We start from the raw sequence: 15,792 nt of genomic DNA on the forward strand, positions 1-15,792 counted from the left end.
CGAAGATCCTTCCTCTCCGCCACCGGAGAGGAGGTAGGAAGTACTGGTTTCTCAATGCGTGTGTGTTGTCCATGGATACTTTTTGCCTAAGCAGATCAACATCAGCATCAGCATCATGGTTCCTCTTTTTTTTGCGGGTTAAGGCATCATCATCATGGTTCCTCTGACTGACCGATCGAGCTCATGATATGGAACATCCATCACAATTAACAACAAAAAAGGTATGATGTGTCATTAGGAGTAGGAAGAAGAATGATCAGCTTATATCAGCGCGTCAGGGTTCTACTAGACGATTCAGCTTCCAAAGGGAAAGGTGGGCCAGCTGAGCTACCACCTGGGCCTTCCTACCTTTACACCGCCGCTCAGCCAAATTCCACAAACTTTGCAAAGACAAAACCTGATTTGATCACTACGACCGTTACCGTGAAAAACATATACTCCATCATAGTTACGTATTACCTCGGTTGTATCTTGAAAAATCTAAGACAAACTTTTTGGAACGGAGGGAGTACGATACATAACCACCACATTCGGTTATCGAACCATGGCTACAAATACGTAACGACTAGATGTTATGGCTCATTGCATCCTCTATTGCTTAAAACCACTAAAGATATATCTTTTGTATGTGATGAAGTTACTGTCTACTGGTCATGGCTACAGAAACAAAGAAAAAAAGAATTGTTTGCTTTGACATTATATGAAAGTTGACCATGAAGAGAAAACCATATGGTTTTCAATCCCGAGTCAAACAAATTTATACAAAATTGTTAAGAGATGAAATCCTATGGAAATTCTTTCAACCTAAGTATCCTTTAATACAAAATTTCCCGCTAAGACCAATCTCTTCGGTGTTCTTGGTGGTGGATTTGCACTCCAGATGTGGACTCGGTTCCTTGATGCCCTTTAGCTTCACTGACGGTGCCACTGTTGTGTTGTAGCCTCGGTTGTGTGTGGCTCTTCGTCCGGGTGTGGACTCGATTGCTCATGCCCTTCGGCTACACCAATAGCCTTTAGGCATCATTGATGGTCTCAGTTGATTGAAGCTCTTTGTGTATGGTGGTGGTGCTTCACGTGCAGCCTCTCATTGTGAGGACGATGGAAGATGATGGCACTCCAGTTCTTCTTCTCTTAGGCGCTTGCTCTGTTGTAGCCTCGACCCAACTTTTCTTTTCTCTTCGGTTGTGTTCTCTGGTGCGTCCTATTTCTTCTCATCTTTGTTTTCCCATGTAATTTCCCGGCTCTGTCGGCTCCTCTACTTAATGAATGAAAACTCTACTTAATGAATGAAAACTCTACTTAATGAATGATGAAAAGTAGCGCTGCTAGATGTCGTAAAATGTCTCTTGGAAATATTTCCTTGTTTTTTCCTATAGTGCAATAATAAAACTTTGGAACAAATTGCAAATCTTATGTATGTTCCATTGCTTAGGTTTTTGGGATCAAGTGAATCATAATCAAGACTCTAAAGTCATACAGTATGGATTAATTTTTTACACTCATCCATGTAGAACTGAGGCATTTTTCGTATGTTCTTTTTTCCTATAATCCATCCAAACAACTACTGAACTTTTTATGTGTGTTGCGATGATCTGTTTTGCACATGGATTGCTATTCTAAATAAATTTCCGGTTCCTGCGATCAAGATGGCAGACCTAAACTGTTTAGTGTAAAATTCCGGCATCCTGCAGGTGCAACAAAAATGCATCCGGCATCCTGATCACAATTTCGAGCTAGCTAGAAAAAGAGACAAGTCTCTTACTTACTATGACAAGTTACCAACATTCTTATCATTTAAAAGGTACAAGCATTACATCAACTTAGGCGTAAAGCCCCAGCGTTGAGTCGGTTGACATGAGTAACTCGCAATACGTCTGGGGCGTGAAGTAGTAGAAGTAAAACAATAAATCAAAATTAGGCACATCTTTTTGTGCAGGACGTGAAGTAGTAGAAGTAAAACAATAAATCAAAATGCCCCATCTGGTGTCCAGTTCTGCATACCAAGGCTGCAGTTGTACAAGTAAAGCAATTATTCAGACAAGATCAGCAAGGACATGAGAGGATTCCCTCACAATTATTCTGCAAATTAATTCCGTGTGCATGCAGATCAGATCAACATGGAGAATCATCGCAGGCTGGCTTGGAATCATCACCTTTTTCTGCAGATGATTTTGTGGTATTATTCCTTGCAGTTGCAGGGCTGAACCATGAACACGGGAAGATCTATGTCGGAACTGAACCTACTGATTCTTTTCGCAAATTTTGAAAAAAGATGACGATTGCAAGCCTGCTCGCTATGCTATGAATTTCCTGCGAGAATGGTCTGATCAGCTTGGGGCTAAGCTATGAATTTCAATAATGGACCAGCTTGGGTAGATGCAGAAATATTTATTCCGCACGTAGCTTGTCAGAAATAATTGTGCGTGCCACACGTGCCAATTGATTTCCTGCGAGAATGGTCCACATTGATCAAGCACGGCTGCAACGGGTTGCCACTTGCACATTGGCGCCACTGTCTTAATAGGAGCATGCAGCAGGCTAAAAACCTAGGTTACCCAACAAATCAAGATGATGTGTTTTCGGCTTGCGGTTGCTCTCTATGCGGTCTAGATGAGAGGATCCCCTGGACTCTGCAATCTGCATGAACGCCTCAACATTATCTCTATGATCAAGTGATCGGTATCTTCAGCTTTACTCTGCCTGTAAATAATTTTTTGTGGTATCCTAGTCTCTGATGATCCTAGTATCTCTGCCACTCGTCTTTAGATGATATTATTCCTTTCCTTGTATGATTGGATTAGGCCAGCTTCGTTGGTGGTAGGTCACTGCTGATAAACGCATCACCAGTACTAGCCTACTAGTACTAGTAGCATACTCCCTCCATTCCATATTCTAATGCGTATAGTTTTTTGGTCTAGATTCCGAAATGTAGTGCGCCTAAGCTGCTTTGTACCACAATAGCCCTCGCCTGGTTCACGGAGTGCAGCAGCAGACAGCATGTGCTGTGGCAGAGTGAGCAGACGGAGGGGTAATTTTCGTCCAAATAAGAGTGCCAGGTTACGTCTTGGTATAACCGCTACGCACAACGGCGCACTACAAAAAGGAATGGAGGGAGTACTAGCTAATAGTACCAATTCTTTGTCTGAAATTACTAATAAATTATGGCTGCCACACGTGTCAACTGATTTTTCCGTTGGGCCCACAACACCAGCAGCTGCACTGGTTGTCACGAATAATAATACAAACCACCGTCATGCCCTAATTTTCTGGTCATAGGAAGAAGTCATGGCCAATTGCAAGTTTGCAATGCATGCATGTGTGTGTCGTCCATGCGATTCTTTACCAGCTCAGCGTCATTCCATCTTGTCTGATCGAGCTCGTGCCATGGAGCATACGTCAGAGTTATTATAACAATTAAAAAGCATGATGTGTCATTAGGAGGAGGAAGAAGAATGATCACTTCGGAGCAGGATCAGACCAGCATCGAGGGGTTCTAGTCTTCTAAGTAGATGATCTCAAAGGCATGCATGCATCACTTTTATGCAGAGGTCGGTGGTGATCCTCCTTTTTCTCGAAACAGAGGCAAGATGATCCCGAGGGGGGGGGGGGGCTGTTGAGCTGCCACGTGACCCTTCCTGCTCTGATACATAAAGCATGCCCATTTTTGTATTAGATATATACTAATTGCATCAACTTGGACGTAAAGCACCAGGATTGACAAGAGTAACTTGCAGTTCTGAGTATCTCGCAATTTTTGAACAACTAATTTTTTTTCCGCTAAATAAATCATTTAATATCAAGATCATCAATGGACCAGGTTGGGCAGATGCAGGAATAATTGTACTACCTTGTCTGAAATAATTGTGCATTTAATTTCCCAAGAGAACAATCCACATTTTTTCCTCCGCATCAGGTTGGTTGTAATGGGTAGTATCATATACTAGTATCATGCATATGATACTAGTACATGATACTACCTTCCTAATGCATAGTATCATATATTAGTATCATGTAGTACTTTATTTATTGCCATGCATGACACAAAGTAGCATAGCATTTAATATGATACGGTATCATGATATGATATTACACCATTTCTTTCTTCATTTAATGCTATGACATCTCATCAAAATTGCTTAGTTGGCATGCATGATACTAGCTATGATACTACCATTACGACCAGCCTCAAGAACAACGGCAACATGTTGTGCGTGTCCTAATCGATGCAGCAGGCTAATCACCTGTTGATCTAACTTGGATCGATGGAGCTTGCTTGGTAATCGCCACTTAGTTGTCAGTTGTCTGCAATTTGCCATTGTACCGTCTGCAATTGTAGTCGATGATATCTGCCTAAGTAGCATCATCAATCATCATTGTTCTACATGACTAAGCTCATGGCAACCATCGGTACAACAATTACTCAGACAAGATCAGCAGCAAGGAGATGAGAGGGTTCCCTCACAATTATTCTGAAAAATCGGTAGTTGGTGTGGAGTCAACTTGCTTAATTTTGTGTGCATGCAGATTCAGATCAGCATGGAGAATCGTTGCAGGCTGGCTTGGATTGGATCATCACTTTTTATGCAGATGATTTTGCGGTATCCTCTTGGTGCAATCTCCTGCTGATTCACTGAGAGTACGTACCCCTGCCACCTCATCTATACTTCCTCGGCTCCTAATACATAAAGTTGAGACACTTATTTTGGTACAGAGGGAGTACTATAAGTATTTTTGGAGATTCTAATGCGGACTACATGCGGAGCAAAACGAGTGAATTTGCACTCTAAAATATGTCTATATATATCCGAGTATTTAGGAATGGAGGGAGTAGAAGATAATATTCCTACCATGACTGATGACTGAACATTGAACACCGGAAGTTGGTTGAGATCTCTGTCAGAATGGAACACTTAAAAATTTGTTTTGTTGTTGCTCTTGCTGATTATGAATATCAATATCCTCAATGGACCAGGTTGGGCAGATGCAAGAATAATTGTACTACGTATCTTATCTGAAATAATTGTGCAATTAATTTCTCAAAAGAATGGTCGACATTTTTCTTGTGTTATTACTTATTAGGAAAGAAATGCTCCACGTCGACCAAACACACATGCTGACATGCTGTCGTTGTGCCCTAATCTAAGCAGCAGGCTGATTAATCACCAGTGATCTGACATTGGATCGACGAAGCTAATTGCTTCTCAATCGCCACTAATTTGTCAGCTGATTACCCAACAACAGCAGCAAATGGTGATGATGAGGTTTCGGTTTGCGTCTCCTACCTTTCTGCCCAAGCTCATCGTCATCATTGTTCTAAGCTCATGTGGCATGGAAGATGGAACATTCCATCACTCCAAAAGCACCTATGCTTGCTATGACATGGCTGCCGCGTCACCAGGAAGAAGATGATGCAGCTTCCAAAAGGGATCTGCTCAGCTGCCATGTGTCCCTTCCTACCAAAAGTCCACACAAAGTCACAAACGTACTCATTTGCAGCGACAAAAGCAAATTTGATTTGATCACGGACCGACCGACCAATGCTACAAGACACGCGAGCTCGACCGCAGCCATGGCGCCACATTACTGTACCAGAGCTGCTCCGCCGCCGAGTCGTCCAAATTCGATTACACTAGCTGCGCTGAGCTCCGGACATCAACACCATGGCTTTTTTCAAGCGGCTGTGCGAGAGCAGGCGCAATGCCGCCGCTGCCGCGGCCAGCATCTCCTTCCTGCTGCTCTTGCTCGTCGTCGTATGCATTTCCATGCGCACGCGGCACGGCGGGACCTTCTTCTTTGGCTCGGGCGCCGGAGCGCGTGAGCAGGGGAGCTGCGAGGCGGAGCTGCAGGCGCTGGAGGGCCGCGCCGCGCGGTGCCGGTACCTCCGGTCGTCGTCCCACCCGCCGTGCGCGCCAACCGGGTACGTCGACTACCTCGCGCTCTTCTACTGCGCGTGCGGGGACGAGGAGGGGCTCTGGTGGTCACCGTGGCTGGGCGGCGCCGCGATCGCGCTCTGGCTGCTCCTGCTCTTCTACCTTCTCGGCGACACCGCGTCGGAGTACTTCTGCGCCTCGCTCGAGGGCCTCTCCGCCGCGCTCCGCCTGCCGCCCGCCGTCGCCGGGGTCACGCTGCTCTCGCTCGGCAACGGCGCGCCCGACGTGCTCTCCAGCGTCGTGGCGTTCGCGTCGGACGGCGGGGAGGCCGGGGACGTGGGGCTCAGCGGCGCGCTCGGCGGCGCCCTGTTCGTGTCCACGGTCGTCGCCGGCGTGGTCGCCATCGTCGCTGCTCGCCGCGGTGGCGCACTCATTGAGCGGCGCGGGTTCGTGCGCGACGTGTGCTTTCTTCTCGTCGCGCTCTGCTACCTCCTCGCCGTGCTGGTCGCCGGCACGGTCACCGTCTGGGCGGCGGCGTGCTTCCTCTCCCTCTACGCCGGCTACGTCCTCCTCGTCTCGACATCGCACTGCTGCTCCGCCGCCGCGGACGACGGCGGTAGCACCAACACAATGAAGCCTTCCGATGACCTCGCCGCCCCGCTCCTCCTTCCGGTCGCCGTCTCCTCGAAGCAGCCACCAAGAACCTTCGCCAGCGGCCTCTTGGCCGCAGTCCACGCGCCGATCTACCTCCCGCGCCGCCTCACCATTCCGGACATCGCCGGGCACCGCTGGTCCAGGCCCAGCGCCGTGGCCTCGGCGCTCCTCTCCCCTCTCCTCCTCGCCGTAGTCACCTCCCCGACCAGCCCAACCGTGCTCCTCGCTGGCACCCTTACCGGCACGCTCCTCGCCATCGGCGCGGCCGCGACCACGGACGCCGCAGCACCCCCACACGGCCGGTACGCCCGCCTCATGTGGCTCAGCGGCGGGTTCCTCATGTCCATCCTCTGGTCCTACCTCCTGGCCCGGGAGCTCGTGGCCCTCCTCGTGTCCACCGGCATCATCGTGGGCGTGCCCGCGAGCGTGCTGGGGGTCACCGTGCTCGCGTGGGGCAACTCTCTCGGCGACCTGGTCGCCGACGTGGCGATGGCAACGCAGGACGGCACGACAGGCGCCCAGACGGCGGTGGCGGGGTGCTACGCCGGGCCGGCCTTCAACACGGTGGTGGGGCTGGGCCTCTCGATGGCACTGGCGGCGGGGGCGCGCTACCCGGAGCCGTACAAGATCCCGGTGGATGCGTCGACGTACATGACGGTGGCGTTCCTGGTGGCCGGGCTAACATGGGCGTTGGTGGTGCTGCCGGCGAGGGGGATGAGGCTGGACGCCACACTCGGTGCTGGGCTGCTCGCCGTGTACCTCTGCTTCATCGCCGTCCGGGTCGCCGACGCCGTCGGCGTCCTCAGCCTAGACTCTCTCCTGCCAAGACAGTGATTGAGGACTGTTGGATCCTGAGGCTATAGGACAGCACCGAGCGAACCAGCTAAAAGAGTAGTACTACTCGTACTACGTAAGTGATGGATGCTGGCTTGGCTGCTTCTCTCTCACACACGCTCGTGATCACTTACATGCATGTGGATATGTAAAGCCAGAAAACAAAGTCATTCTTTGTTGTCTGTTGTAAATTAAGTATGGCATAGGAAAAAGGGCATGAAGTACTCCTAGGGGTGGAAGCTCTCTCAATTGAGGTCTCTAATTTGGGACTTGGTCCACGATTTTGACTTGATCAGTGCCTTGTGTTTTGTGGAGTTAGAGCAACTCCAACGGGCCGGCCCAAATGGACGGCGATTTCGTCCGCTTTTTGTCCGTTTGGGTCGGCCAGATGGACATGGATGCCCGCTTTCGCATTTGGGTCGGCGCGTGCGCCCAACGCTGACCTGAGACCCATTTTGATGCGGCCAAAAAAATGAACGCATGCATATTAAAAAAAAATAAACAATATTAATTAAACATTAAAGCCGGCCACGAAGGCCGACGAGAGTCCACACGTCCACATTATTATTTAAAAAGAAACAGCCTAAACTACGAGGCGACGCGTTACCCTAGGCGGCGGCGGCGTCGTCCTCGGGGTCCGTGAGGTCGATGAGCGTCGGCGCCGGCCCGGCCCAGGCGAACGTCGTGTTCCAGAGCGCTGTCATGTCGGGCTGTGCCGGCACAGGCAGTGCCGGGGCGGGGGGTGTGCGGCCGCATGTGCAGCCGCGGCCTCGCGCGTCTCCTCCTCGGCCTCGCGCTGCTCCTCCTCGAGGTCGCGCTCGAGCATCTCCTCGTACTCGCCGCGACGGCGCTCCTCTGCCAACCGGCGCTGGCGCCACATCTCGAGGTACGCCTGCTCCTGCGCCTGCGTCGCCCCCAGCCAAACCGGTGGCGCGGTCACCCACTCGCGCACCACTCCATTCCAGGAGAAGCGCGCGATGGGCTCGGGCTCGGGCTCCGGCTGCGGCTCCGGCTTGATGGGGGACGGCGGGGCCACCGGCGGCACCACGCTGTCGCCCGTCGCGGAGAGGGCAAGGGCCTGCGCCATTGCCGCCTCATACCGGGCCTCCTCTTCCGCCTCCGCCGCCTCCGCTCTGCGCCGCTCGTCCTCCTCGCTCTCCCGATAGACGGCCGCAAGGGCCGCCTGGTCCTCCTCGCGGACGACGAGCGACGTTGGCGGCAACCTCCGGTCGACCTCACGCACGCCCCGTCGCATCGCCTCCTCATGCTCGAAGGCGAACCACCTCGCCCAGTTGGGCGAGCCGGTTGCGTAGGCCTTGTCAAGGCGCTGCTCCGGCGTCAGCAGCGCCCGCCGACGCCGCACCTCCTCCGCGTGAGCACGAGCCGTCCGTGGCGCCGCCGACACTGGGATCCTATCTGGATCCAGATGCCAGGCGTACGGCAGCGTCACGTCCGGATACGGCAGAGGCTGGCGGTTCTGCCAGTGCCACTCCGCCTGGTGCACTGGCACGTTGACGCGCTGCCTCTGCCGGCGAGGCGCCGGCGGAGGTGGGAGGAACTCGGAGGGGAAAGGGGTGGCGGGGGACTTGCCCTTGGCCTTGCTGCCGCTGGCGCCGGAGAAGAGGCCCATCTCGCTGTGGTTGTGGTGGCTAGGGTTTGCCGGCGACGAGGGAGCAAAGGTGGGCAGATGTGGACGGCGAGTTTGGATGAGGACGGCCCCGCTGCACGGTCGGCTTAAAAAAGGACGAGCGTCGTCGCTGACGCGTGGGCCCGTCGTCATAAATTAAGCTGACCGCGTGGGCAGCGGGTAGTTGGACGAGTGCCATGTGGGGACGCGCCGGATAGCGAGAAGGCGCGCGAAGCGTCCGTTCAGCGTCCGCGCCGACGCATTTGGGGCGCAAATTTGGACCGCAAATGCGTCGGCACGGACGCGATGCAGACGTGATTTGGGTTCGGGTCGGCGCGTTGGGTCGCCACTTTTGTTTGCGCCGATCCAAACGGACGCAGGCGGACGAAATGGGTCAGCCCTTTGGAGTCGCTCTTATCTGCCGATGGATGGGCTTGTTGATAGGTATGGTGCAGCGATATGGGTCGATTTAGGGCAACAATTTCAAGAGCCCATAGCACTCTGGAGTTTGTTTTGCTTCTTTCTCCACTGGCCAGTCGGTGTTGACCACGTATCGCATGCCTCGCCCCAGGGGCCGTCAATCGACCATGTGTTCCTGTCGTATTGCGTCTCTAGGGGCACGAGATTCGCTTACTGTTGTGCTGGCTGTGTGGATACATAAAAGACCGCGCGGAGGTGAAGAGGGAAACATTAGAGGTACTTGGGCGCAGAAGCGGCTTGACGAGATCTCGGTTGCTAGGAGTAGGCAGCTTGAGGGAAGTTTGGCGTCTTTCCCGGTTGGGAGTTCGACGGCTACGAGGACGCTGCTAGGAGCAATGTCTTTCCCAGCCAGTCATTCAGCCGTTGCAACCTCGCTTGCTGGGACCTGTCATTTTCGGCTGGTTATTAGGTGGTTGAGACCTCGTCGACTGGGACTAGTATTTTTTTCTTTATTTATTCTTTGTTTTTCGGGGTTGTCAGTCTTCTCACTTTCCTTTGAGTATCTAGATTTTTTTTCGTGTTGCCTTCCTCTGGCATTTGATTGTATGGCTCTTATCAACTGTTGTTTTATAGTGTGTTAGTACATTAGAGTGGCTTGTTCTTCACAAGGTTCATGAGTTTGGGTCTGAACTGATGTTTGATGTTTTTTTAACTGGTTGTCGCGTGTTTCTTTTATCGCGAACCGCTGATGCTTGCTCTTATGATGGTCGTCTGCTCGTGGGCAACCTTTGCTTGTCTGCATGGATTGGTGGTCCATGGTGTTTTCTTTGTTGTTTTGCCATGGCATAGGAGAGAAATCCTTGTGTTTTTATCTCTGATTTTGGGTTGTTGTGTAGTATTTTGTTGTGCTTATGTTTTGTAATGATCATCTGTAGTTTTCTCCGTGGTTATCTGATGGAGTATTATTGCCATCGATACTATCGTAGTAGGGGGTTGCCAAACCATTCTTACATGTTGTTGATGTTCAACTTAGCAAGCCAAAGTTGATGTATGTCTATCCATGTATGCAACAACACCCTTGTTGTGGAAGCCTTACAACACCATCCTTGTTGTAGAAGCATAGCAAAACTGCCATTGTTGCGAAGCATCGCCGTGGTCTTCCCTCGTGTTTGCAATAACACCCTTGTTGCAGAAACATTGCAACACCCTCTTTGTTGCGGAGCATCACCGTGGTCTTCTCTCATGTTTGCAACGGCACCATTGTTGTGCAAACATTGCAACACCGTTCTTATTGTAGGTGTTCGTCCTCCCGTGTGGATAAGGCTTGCACCATGCAATCGTAATCCAACGGCAACACGCACGGCGGATGTTTTTCTTGAATCGGCCGGCGGGCGGGAATCGTTTCGATATTATAAAGCAAATTTTGTAATCCAACCGTCAATCGAAGAGGAGGCTGCGGGCTCCTTCCTCCACTGGTAGTTGCTCTGGCAACAAAAGGGTGGAGGAGCACCGATTCTCCACGTTAGGTACGTAGATAGGTTATAAGGGTCACCGGCATGGTCAGGTAGGTTTAGGGTTAGTGGCATTGCATCGAATAAAGCTTCTGCGGTCCTGGCAATATCTCGGCGACCATACCGAAAGGCTCGTGGAAAGGAAAGTATCTGGTGCTCCCAGCCTTGAGGTAGTCCCGGTGCTCCAATGTTATAAAAACATTTTTAAATGTTCCAAAAAATTCTAGAAAAAAAATATGAATGTTAACAAGGAATGTGACTACCATCCCTAAAAATTTCAGGTCCAAAATCAAAACACACATTGAGAAACAAAAAAGTAAAATCTAGTACAAATAGTGTAAAAAAAGACTAAAGCAACATTGACACTATTCACATCTGGATTTGTCTTTTTTGTTTCTCAATGTGCATTTTAAGTTTGGAGCTGAAACTTTTAGGGGTTGTAGTCATATTCTTTGTGAACATTCAGAATTTTTTTCATAATTTTTTGAAATGTTTAAAAATATATTTTTTGTCTTTTTTTTTAGCATCAGTACAGACACAAACGCTCATATACACGCGCATACACTCATCGCTATGAATGCACACACGCACACCCTACCCTATGAGCACCTCCGAGAGACTGAGCCGGCATATCATCTTGAGATTTACGAAGTCACTGTAGGCGCCTCGTCGTCGACGGGAACGTCTCCTCCCACTGAAAGCGCATCGCCGGAAATCCTGAAATAAATCCAGAAATAATGCGAGCACCAGGATTTGAACCCTGGTGGGTTGGAGATACCACTGTCCACCTAACCAACTCAACCACAGGTTGTTCGCAAATATATTTTTTGTCATTGAAGCACTGGGAGCACCCCAGGCTGGGAGCACCTGATACTTTCCCGCTCGTGGAATTGTGTCCTCACCGCACCTTTCAATCAACGAGTCTGGTAGCGTTGTTTTAACGGTAGCGGCACATCAAAGAATAATATGATTGTGCTCTAGTCTCATCTTAATGGTGGCTATGGCAGCGTTGAGGACTTGATTTTCCGTTGACCCTTTCTACCATTTTTCCTTTTGAAACATCCTTTCTCCCATTTGATTCTTTAGGAGTACTCCCTCCGTTCTTAAGTATAAGTCTTTCTAGAGATTTTAATATGAACCACGTGTAGATGTATATAAACATAGTTTAAAGTGTAGATTCACTCATTCTGCTCTGTATGTAGTTCATATTGAAATCTCTAAAAAGACTTACATTTTAGAACGGAGGGAGTATAATAGAGGGATGGTTGGTGCCCGAAAGCGATTTGAGTTCATGCCCTTGCTAAATTTGAAGTCTTAGTTTCTCCTTTGGATCTTAAAATTCTGTCCGGATACCAGTGGTGGAGATTGGTGGGGCCATTGGCGGATCCAGGAATTTAATATTGGGTGTTCAAATTTTATTTTATTTTGTACTCTAATAGAAAACCCCATTTGTGTGTTCAAATCTAAGCTTGACGAGATTGTGAGCCTCAAATATTTGGGTGTACACCCATGCCCCATGGTGGATCCGCCCCCTGCCAACCTAGGCCATGGCCCCCTAGCTAATAAGATTTTTTTTGTATATACCTTAATATTAGGCTTATTTATCCACCAAAAATCATCCAAAAGGAATTATGTTTGCCCCCTCCCACCCTTACCCTACAGCGCATTTAGTATCTTTTCCACAGATCGCAATGCCATCCGAACCCTACAGTAGAATAAAATTAACCACCGTGCAGTGTGGAGATGAACACAACCACGTCCTTCTCTTCCAACTCTGCATCAAGGCCACCACACAACTCCCAGTCGCAGTCGTTTATAAGGACAAGAACCCCAGGCCTCCTGCAAGCATAAAGGTTTCACAACGTGAAGTTAATAAATCGGGCTATTACACCGACAAAGCATGCACTCTTCTACAAGGAAAAATAACCCAATTTTCCTTAGCGGTGTAACATGTAACCCCTTTTGCGGTGATCGAAGTAACCCATATAATCCTTCCAAAACATCAGTGAGTAAAAATAACCATGCGACTTTGAGAAAGGTTTCAGTTTTCATGAATATTACTCCCTCCGTTCCTAAATATTTGTCTTTTTAGAGATTTCAACAAGTGACTACATACGAAGCAAAATGAGTGAATCTACACTCTAAGATATGTCTACATACATCCGTATGTTGTAGTTCATTTGAAATGTCTAGAAAGACAAATATTTGGGAACGGAGGGAGTAGATTGATAAATAGCTTAGTCATGTTATCAGAAAGCACAGAGAGGACATAATTATTTTTCAACTCCATAGAAAAGGCTGAAGTTTCTTCCATGTGGTTGTCGAACCAGCGTGTGTTTGGTTTGTGCCCAAATCAACCACTATAATGTTTTCGTACTGCATAGGAATTTAACAATTGGTTGGATTTTTGACAATTTTTTGTGATAGCTATCGCCGGTTGGACTTTGGTCACTTCCTACATATTTTCTTACCAAACTTGAGCAACCAAAACACTGCAAACCTCCTAAAGAATCAAAATTTCCACTAAATCACTAAATTATGGCTTCAGTGTCCACGGTTTGGCTCCTACTCCCTCTGTAAACTAATATTTGACGTTTTAGATAGTGACCTAAAACGTCAAATATTAGTTTACAGAGGGGATACAAACTGGAATCACCACATGCAGTGCAAGTTGCAGTTCCAGATATCATGGTTGGTTTTAGGCTGTGTTAGGCATTACAGTGGATTATGATAATCTCGTTTTCTCAACCAATTTCTATCTATTTAAGATTTTTTGCTGACAAACATTTCTCCGCTTTCATGGCTATTCTACTATTCTTCCTCAGCAAACTACTACTCCCTCCGTCCGGAAATACTTGTCCTAGAGATGGATGTATCTAGACTTATTTTAGTTATAGATACATCCATTATATCCATTTCTAGGACAAGTATTTTCGGACGGAGGGAGTATTAATTAAGTTAAGCACAACACTCATCAACAACCATTAACCAAGCCTTAAGAGTCCCCATCTCCACCAATGAAAGTACTCACTAGTTATCAGCATATATTCATTTCCACTTTTTTTAAAGTACTCACACTAGTTATCAGTTCTCACGGGTTTTTGTTGGATTTCATCTCTAGCCTACCCTAACTTGCTTGGGACAAGGCTTTGTTGTCGTTGTTGACTCACACTAGTTATCACACAGGCACCAGGCTGATGTGACCAGCTAGAGAAGCTGATAGCACAAATCCTGGACGGCAACAAGGTCTCCAGACACTTCCGCCAAAAGGAAAGGCTCCAGCACCTTTGTGCAACAGTACTAACTGAATCATCATATGGTCTGCACAAGCAAATGCAAAAAGAAGAAGAGAAACCATACACAGAATCATCTTTGATGAACATCTCCGGCCGCTCCTTGATCAAATTGGACTTCACCCAAGAGAGCAACCCCTTCATCGTGGCCTATAAAAGTAACAAAATTCCACACAACAATGTAAGGTTATAAAGTAACCAAACTGCAAGTACGTTAAGCATTCTCTCCTGAGGCATTTGATCAAGCAGCACCTTGTCTTCACCGTCCCTATGCTGGACATCCACCTTGTGTACCTTGGTGGATTTCTCTAGGAGAAGCTCCAGACCGCCCCTGAAACATCACATCAACCCCATAAAACGACAAATGGGAGTAATAAACACAAAGAGAAAAGCAATCGAATGAAAGAGAGAAGGATTACCCGAATTCAAGAGTGAGATGCATGGCTGAAGGATCAGAAGCGATGCAGATTGATTAGGCTTTAGAATTTCCTTGTTGGAATCAGGCCAAGAGAAGAGTGAAGATAAAAAGGCAGAAGGGGAGAGGGTTGCGGAAAAGGGCAGCCAGTAGTTAAGTTGTTGGAAGCATCGGAGGCATGCAAGATTGCAACGTGTGGTCGGCAGCGGAGAGCACTGTTGCAGTGGAGGGCTTCGGTGGCGGCGGAGGAGGAGCGTACGGCTGTGTGTGGGCGGCGGCGGCGTTCTCACGTGCTCGAGTGCCTGTTCGATTTGGGATTAGGTTAGCTTTATTTTTCAAGAGAAATTATGTTACTATAGCTAGTAGTCAGTGGCGGAGCCAGGATTAAAGCAAAGCCTGGGCCCAAAGAAAATTCAACATGGAAAAACTTTGGCACTTATAACTACCCAAAAACACATCATGACATTTAAAAAAAGACCATATTTGATAACATATAAAATAAATCTCAATTGTTCAATAATTCTAGAATTTAACCTCAGTGCTTAACAATCCAACAAAAGAGATAAAACATGATAAAACTGAAACACCGGGTGTAGACTCTTCCATTGCCGACAATGATGAAAAATATCTCTTCATCTTCTATTTTTGCAATATGAAAGGAATTGACATCAAAATGCTCCAGTTTCAAATCAACAATACATACGTTCCATAATATGAGAGTGTTTTTGTTAGTTCAAGTTTCTGCTACAACATGAGATGACTGAATAGTTGATTCAAGTTTCAATTAAACTTTCTTCATACATAGACAGGGGCTATACATATATACATGCTCATTGAAAGATTGACTCTTGGAGTCTTGGTTGGTTTGAGTTTCTGCTACAATTCGAATCAGGGGAATAGTTGGTTCAAGTTTCAATTAAACACAAAGAAACAGAGCAGGTATTGAAATCTTGAGTTGTATTGCCGACAAATCGTAGCATTATATATCTGAGAAAATTACCCTGTCCTCTGTAGGTTGCGCGGGGAGACGGGGAGTCGGGAGAGGCCGGAGTAGAGGCTGTAGAGCGGCAGCGGCGTCCGCCTAGAGCCTAGAGGCTAGAGCAGCACCGACTGTCCTGAGCAGCGGGGAGGCAGGGACGGCCGGCCGGCTGGGGAACTTGGGGGCCTG

General features: G+C 48.2%; 2 protein-coding genes across 2 annotated transcripts; one reads left to right on the forward strand and one right to left on the reverse strand.

Annotated features, from left to right (window-relative positions):
• The first annotated feature begins 5,250 nt into the window (after positions 1–5,250).
• On the forward strand, positions 5,251–7,644 carry LOC119291597 (cation/calcium exchanger 1-like). Its single transcript, XM_037570384.1, has one exon. It carries the CDS (start codon positions 5,661–5,663, stop codon positions 7,356–7,358), a length of 1,698 nt encoding a protein of 565 aa, XP_037426281.1. The 5' UTR covers positions 5,251–5,660; the 3' UTR covers positions 7,359–7,644.
• A 4,905-nt stretch (positions 7,645–12,549) lies between these two features.
• Positions 12,550–15,786, reverse strand: LOC119291598 (ubiquitin-related modifier 1 homolog). Its single transcript, XM_037570385.1, has 5 exons — positions 15,625–15,786; positions 14,629–14,926; positions 14,462–14,540; positions 14,277–14,359; positions 12,550–12,755 (listed from the first exon to the last, which is right to left on the reverse strand). Exons 2-5 carry the CDS (start codon positions 14,649–14,651, stop codon positions 12,638–12,640), a joined length of 303 nt encoding a protein of 100 aa, XP_037426282.1. The 5' UTR covers positions 14,652–14,926; positions 15,625–15,786; the 3' UTR covers positions 12,550–12,637.
• Between the last annotated feature and the right edge of the window lie 6 nt (positions 15,787–15,792).

This window comes from Triticum dicoccoides, chromosome 4B (genome assembly GCF_002162155.2).
Source record: "Triticum dicoccoides isolate Atlit2015 ecotype Zavitan chromosome 4B, WEW_v2.0, whole genome shotgun sequence".
NCBI classification, from domain to species: domain Eukaryota; kingdom Viridiplantae; phylum Streptophyta; class Magnoliopsida; order Poales; family Poaceae; genus Triticum; species Triticum dicoccoides.

Bases quoted from the DNA above. Each gene is read 5' to 3' on its own strand.
- LOC119291597 (XM_037570384.1), top strand. From the start codon at position 5,661: ATGGCTTTTTTCAAGCGGCTGTGCGAGAGCAGGCGCAATGCCGCCGCT.
- LOC119291598 (XM_037570385.1), bottom strand. From the start codon at position 14,651: ATGCATCTCACTCTTGAATTCGG. The intron at 14,541-14,628 runs GTAATCCTTCTC...GTGATGTTTCAG, and splicing joins CATCTCACTCTTGAATTCGG to GGGCGGTCTGGAGCTTCTCC. The intron at 12,756-14,276 runs GTATGGTTTCTC...TTATGCTTGCAG, and splicing joins TTCATCAAAGATGATTCTGT to GAGGCCTGGGGTTCTTGTCC.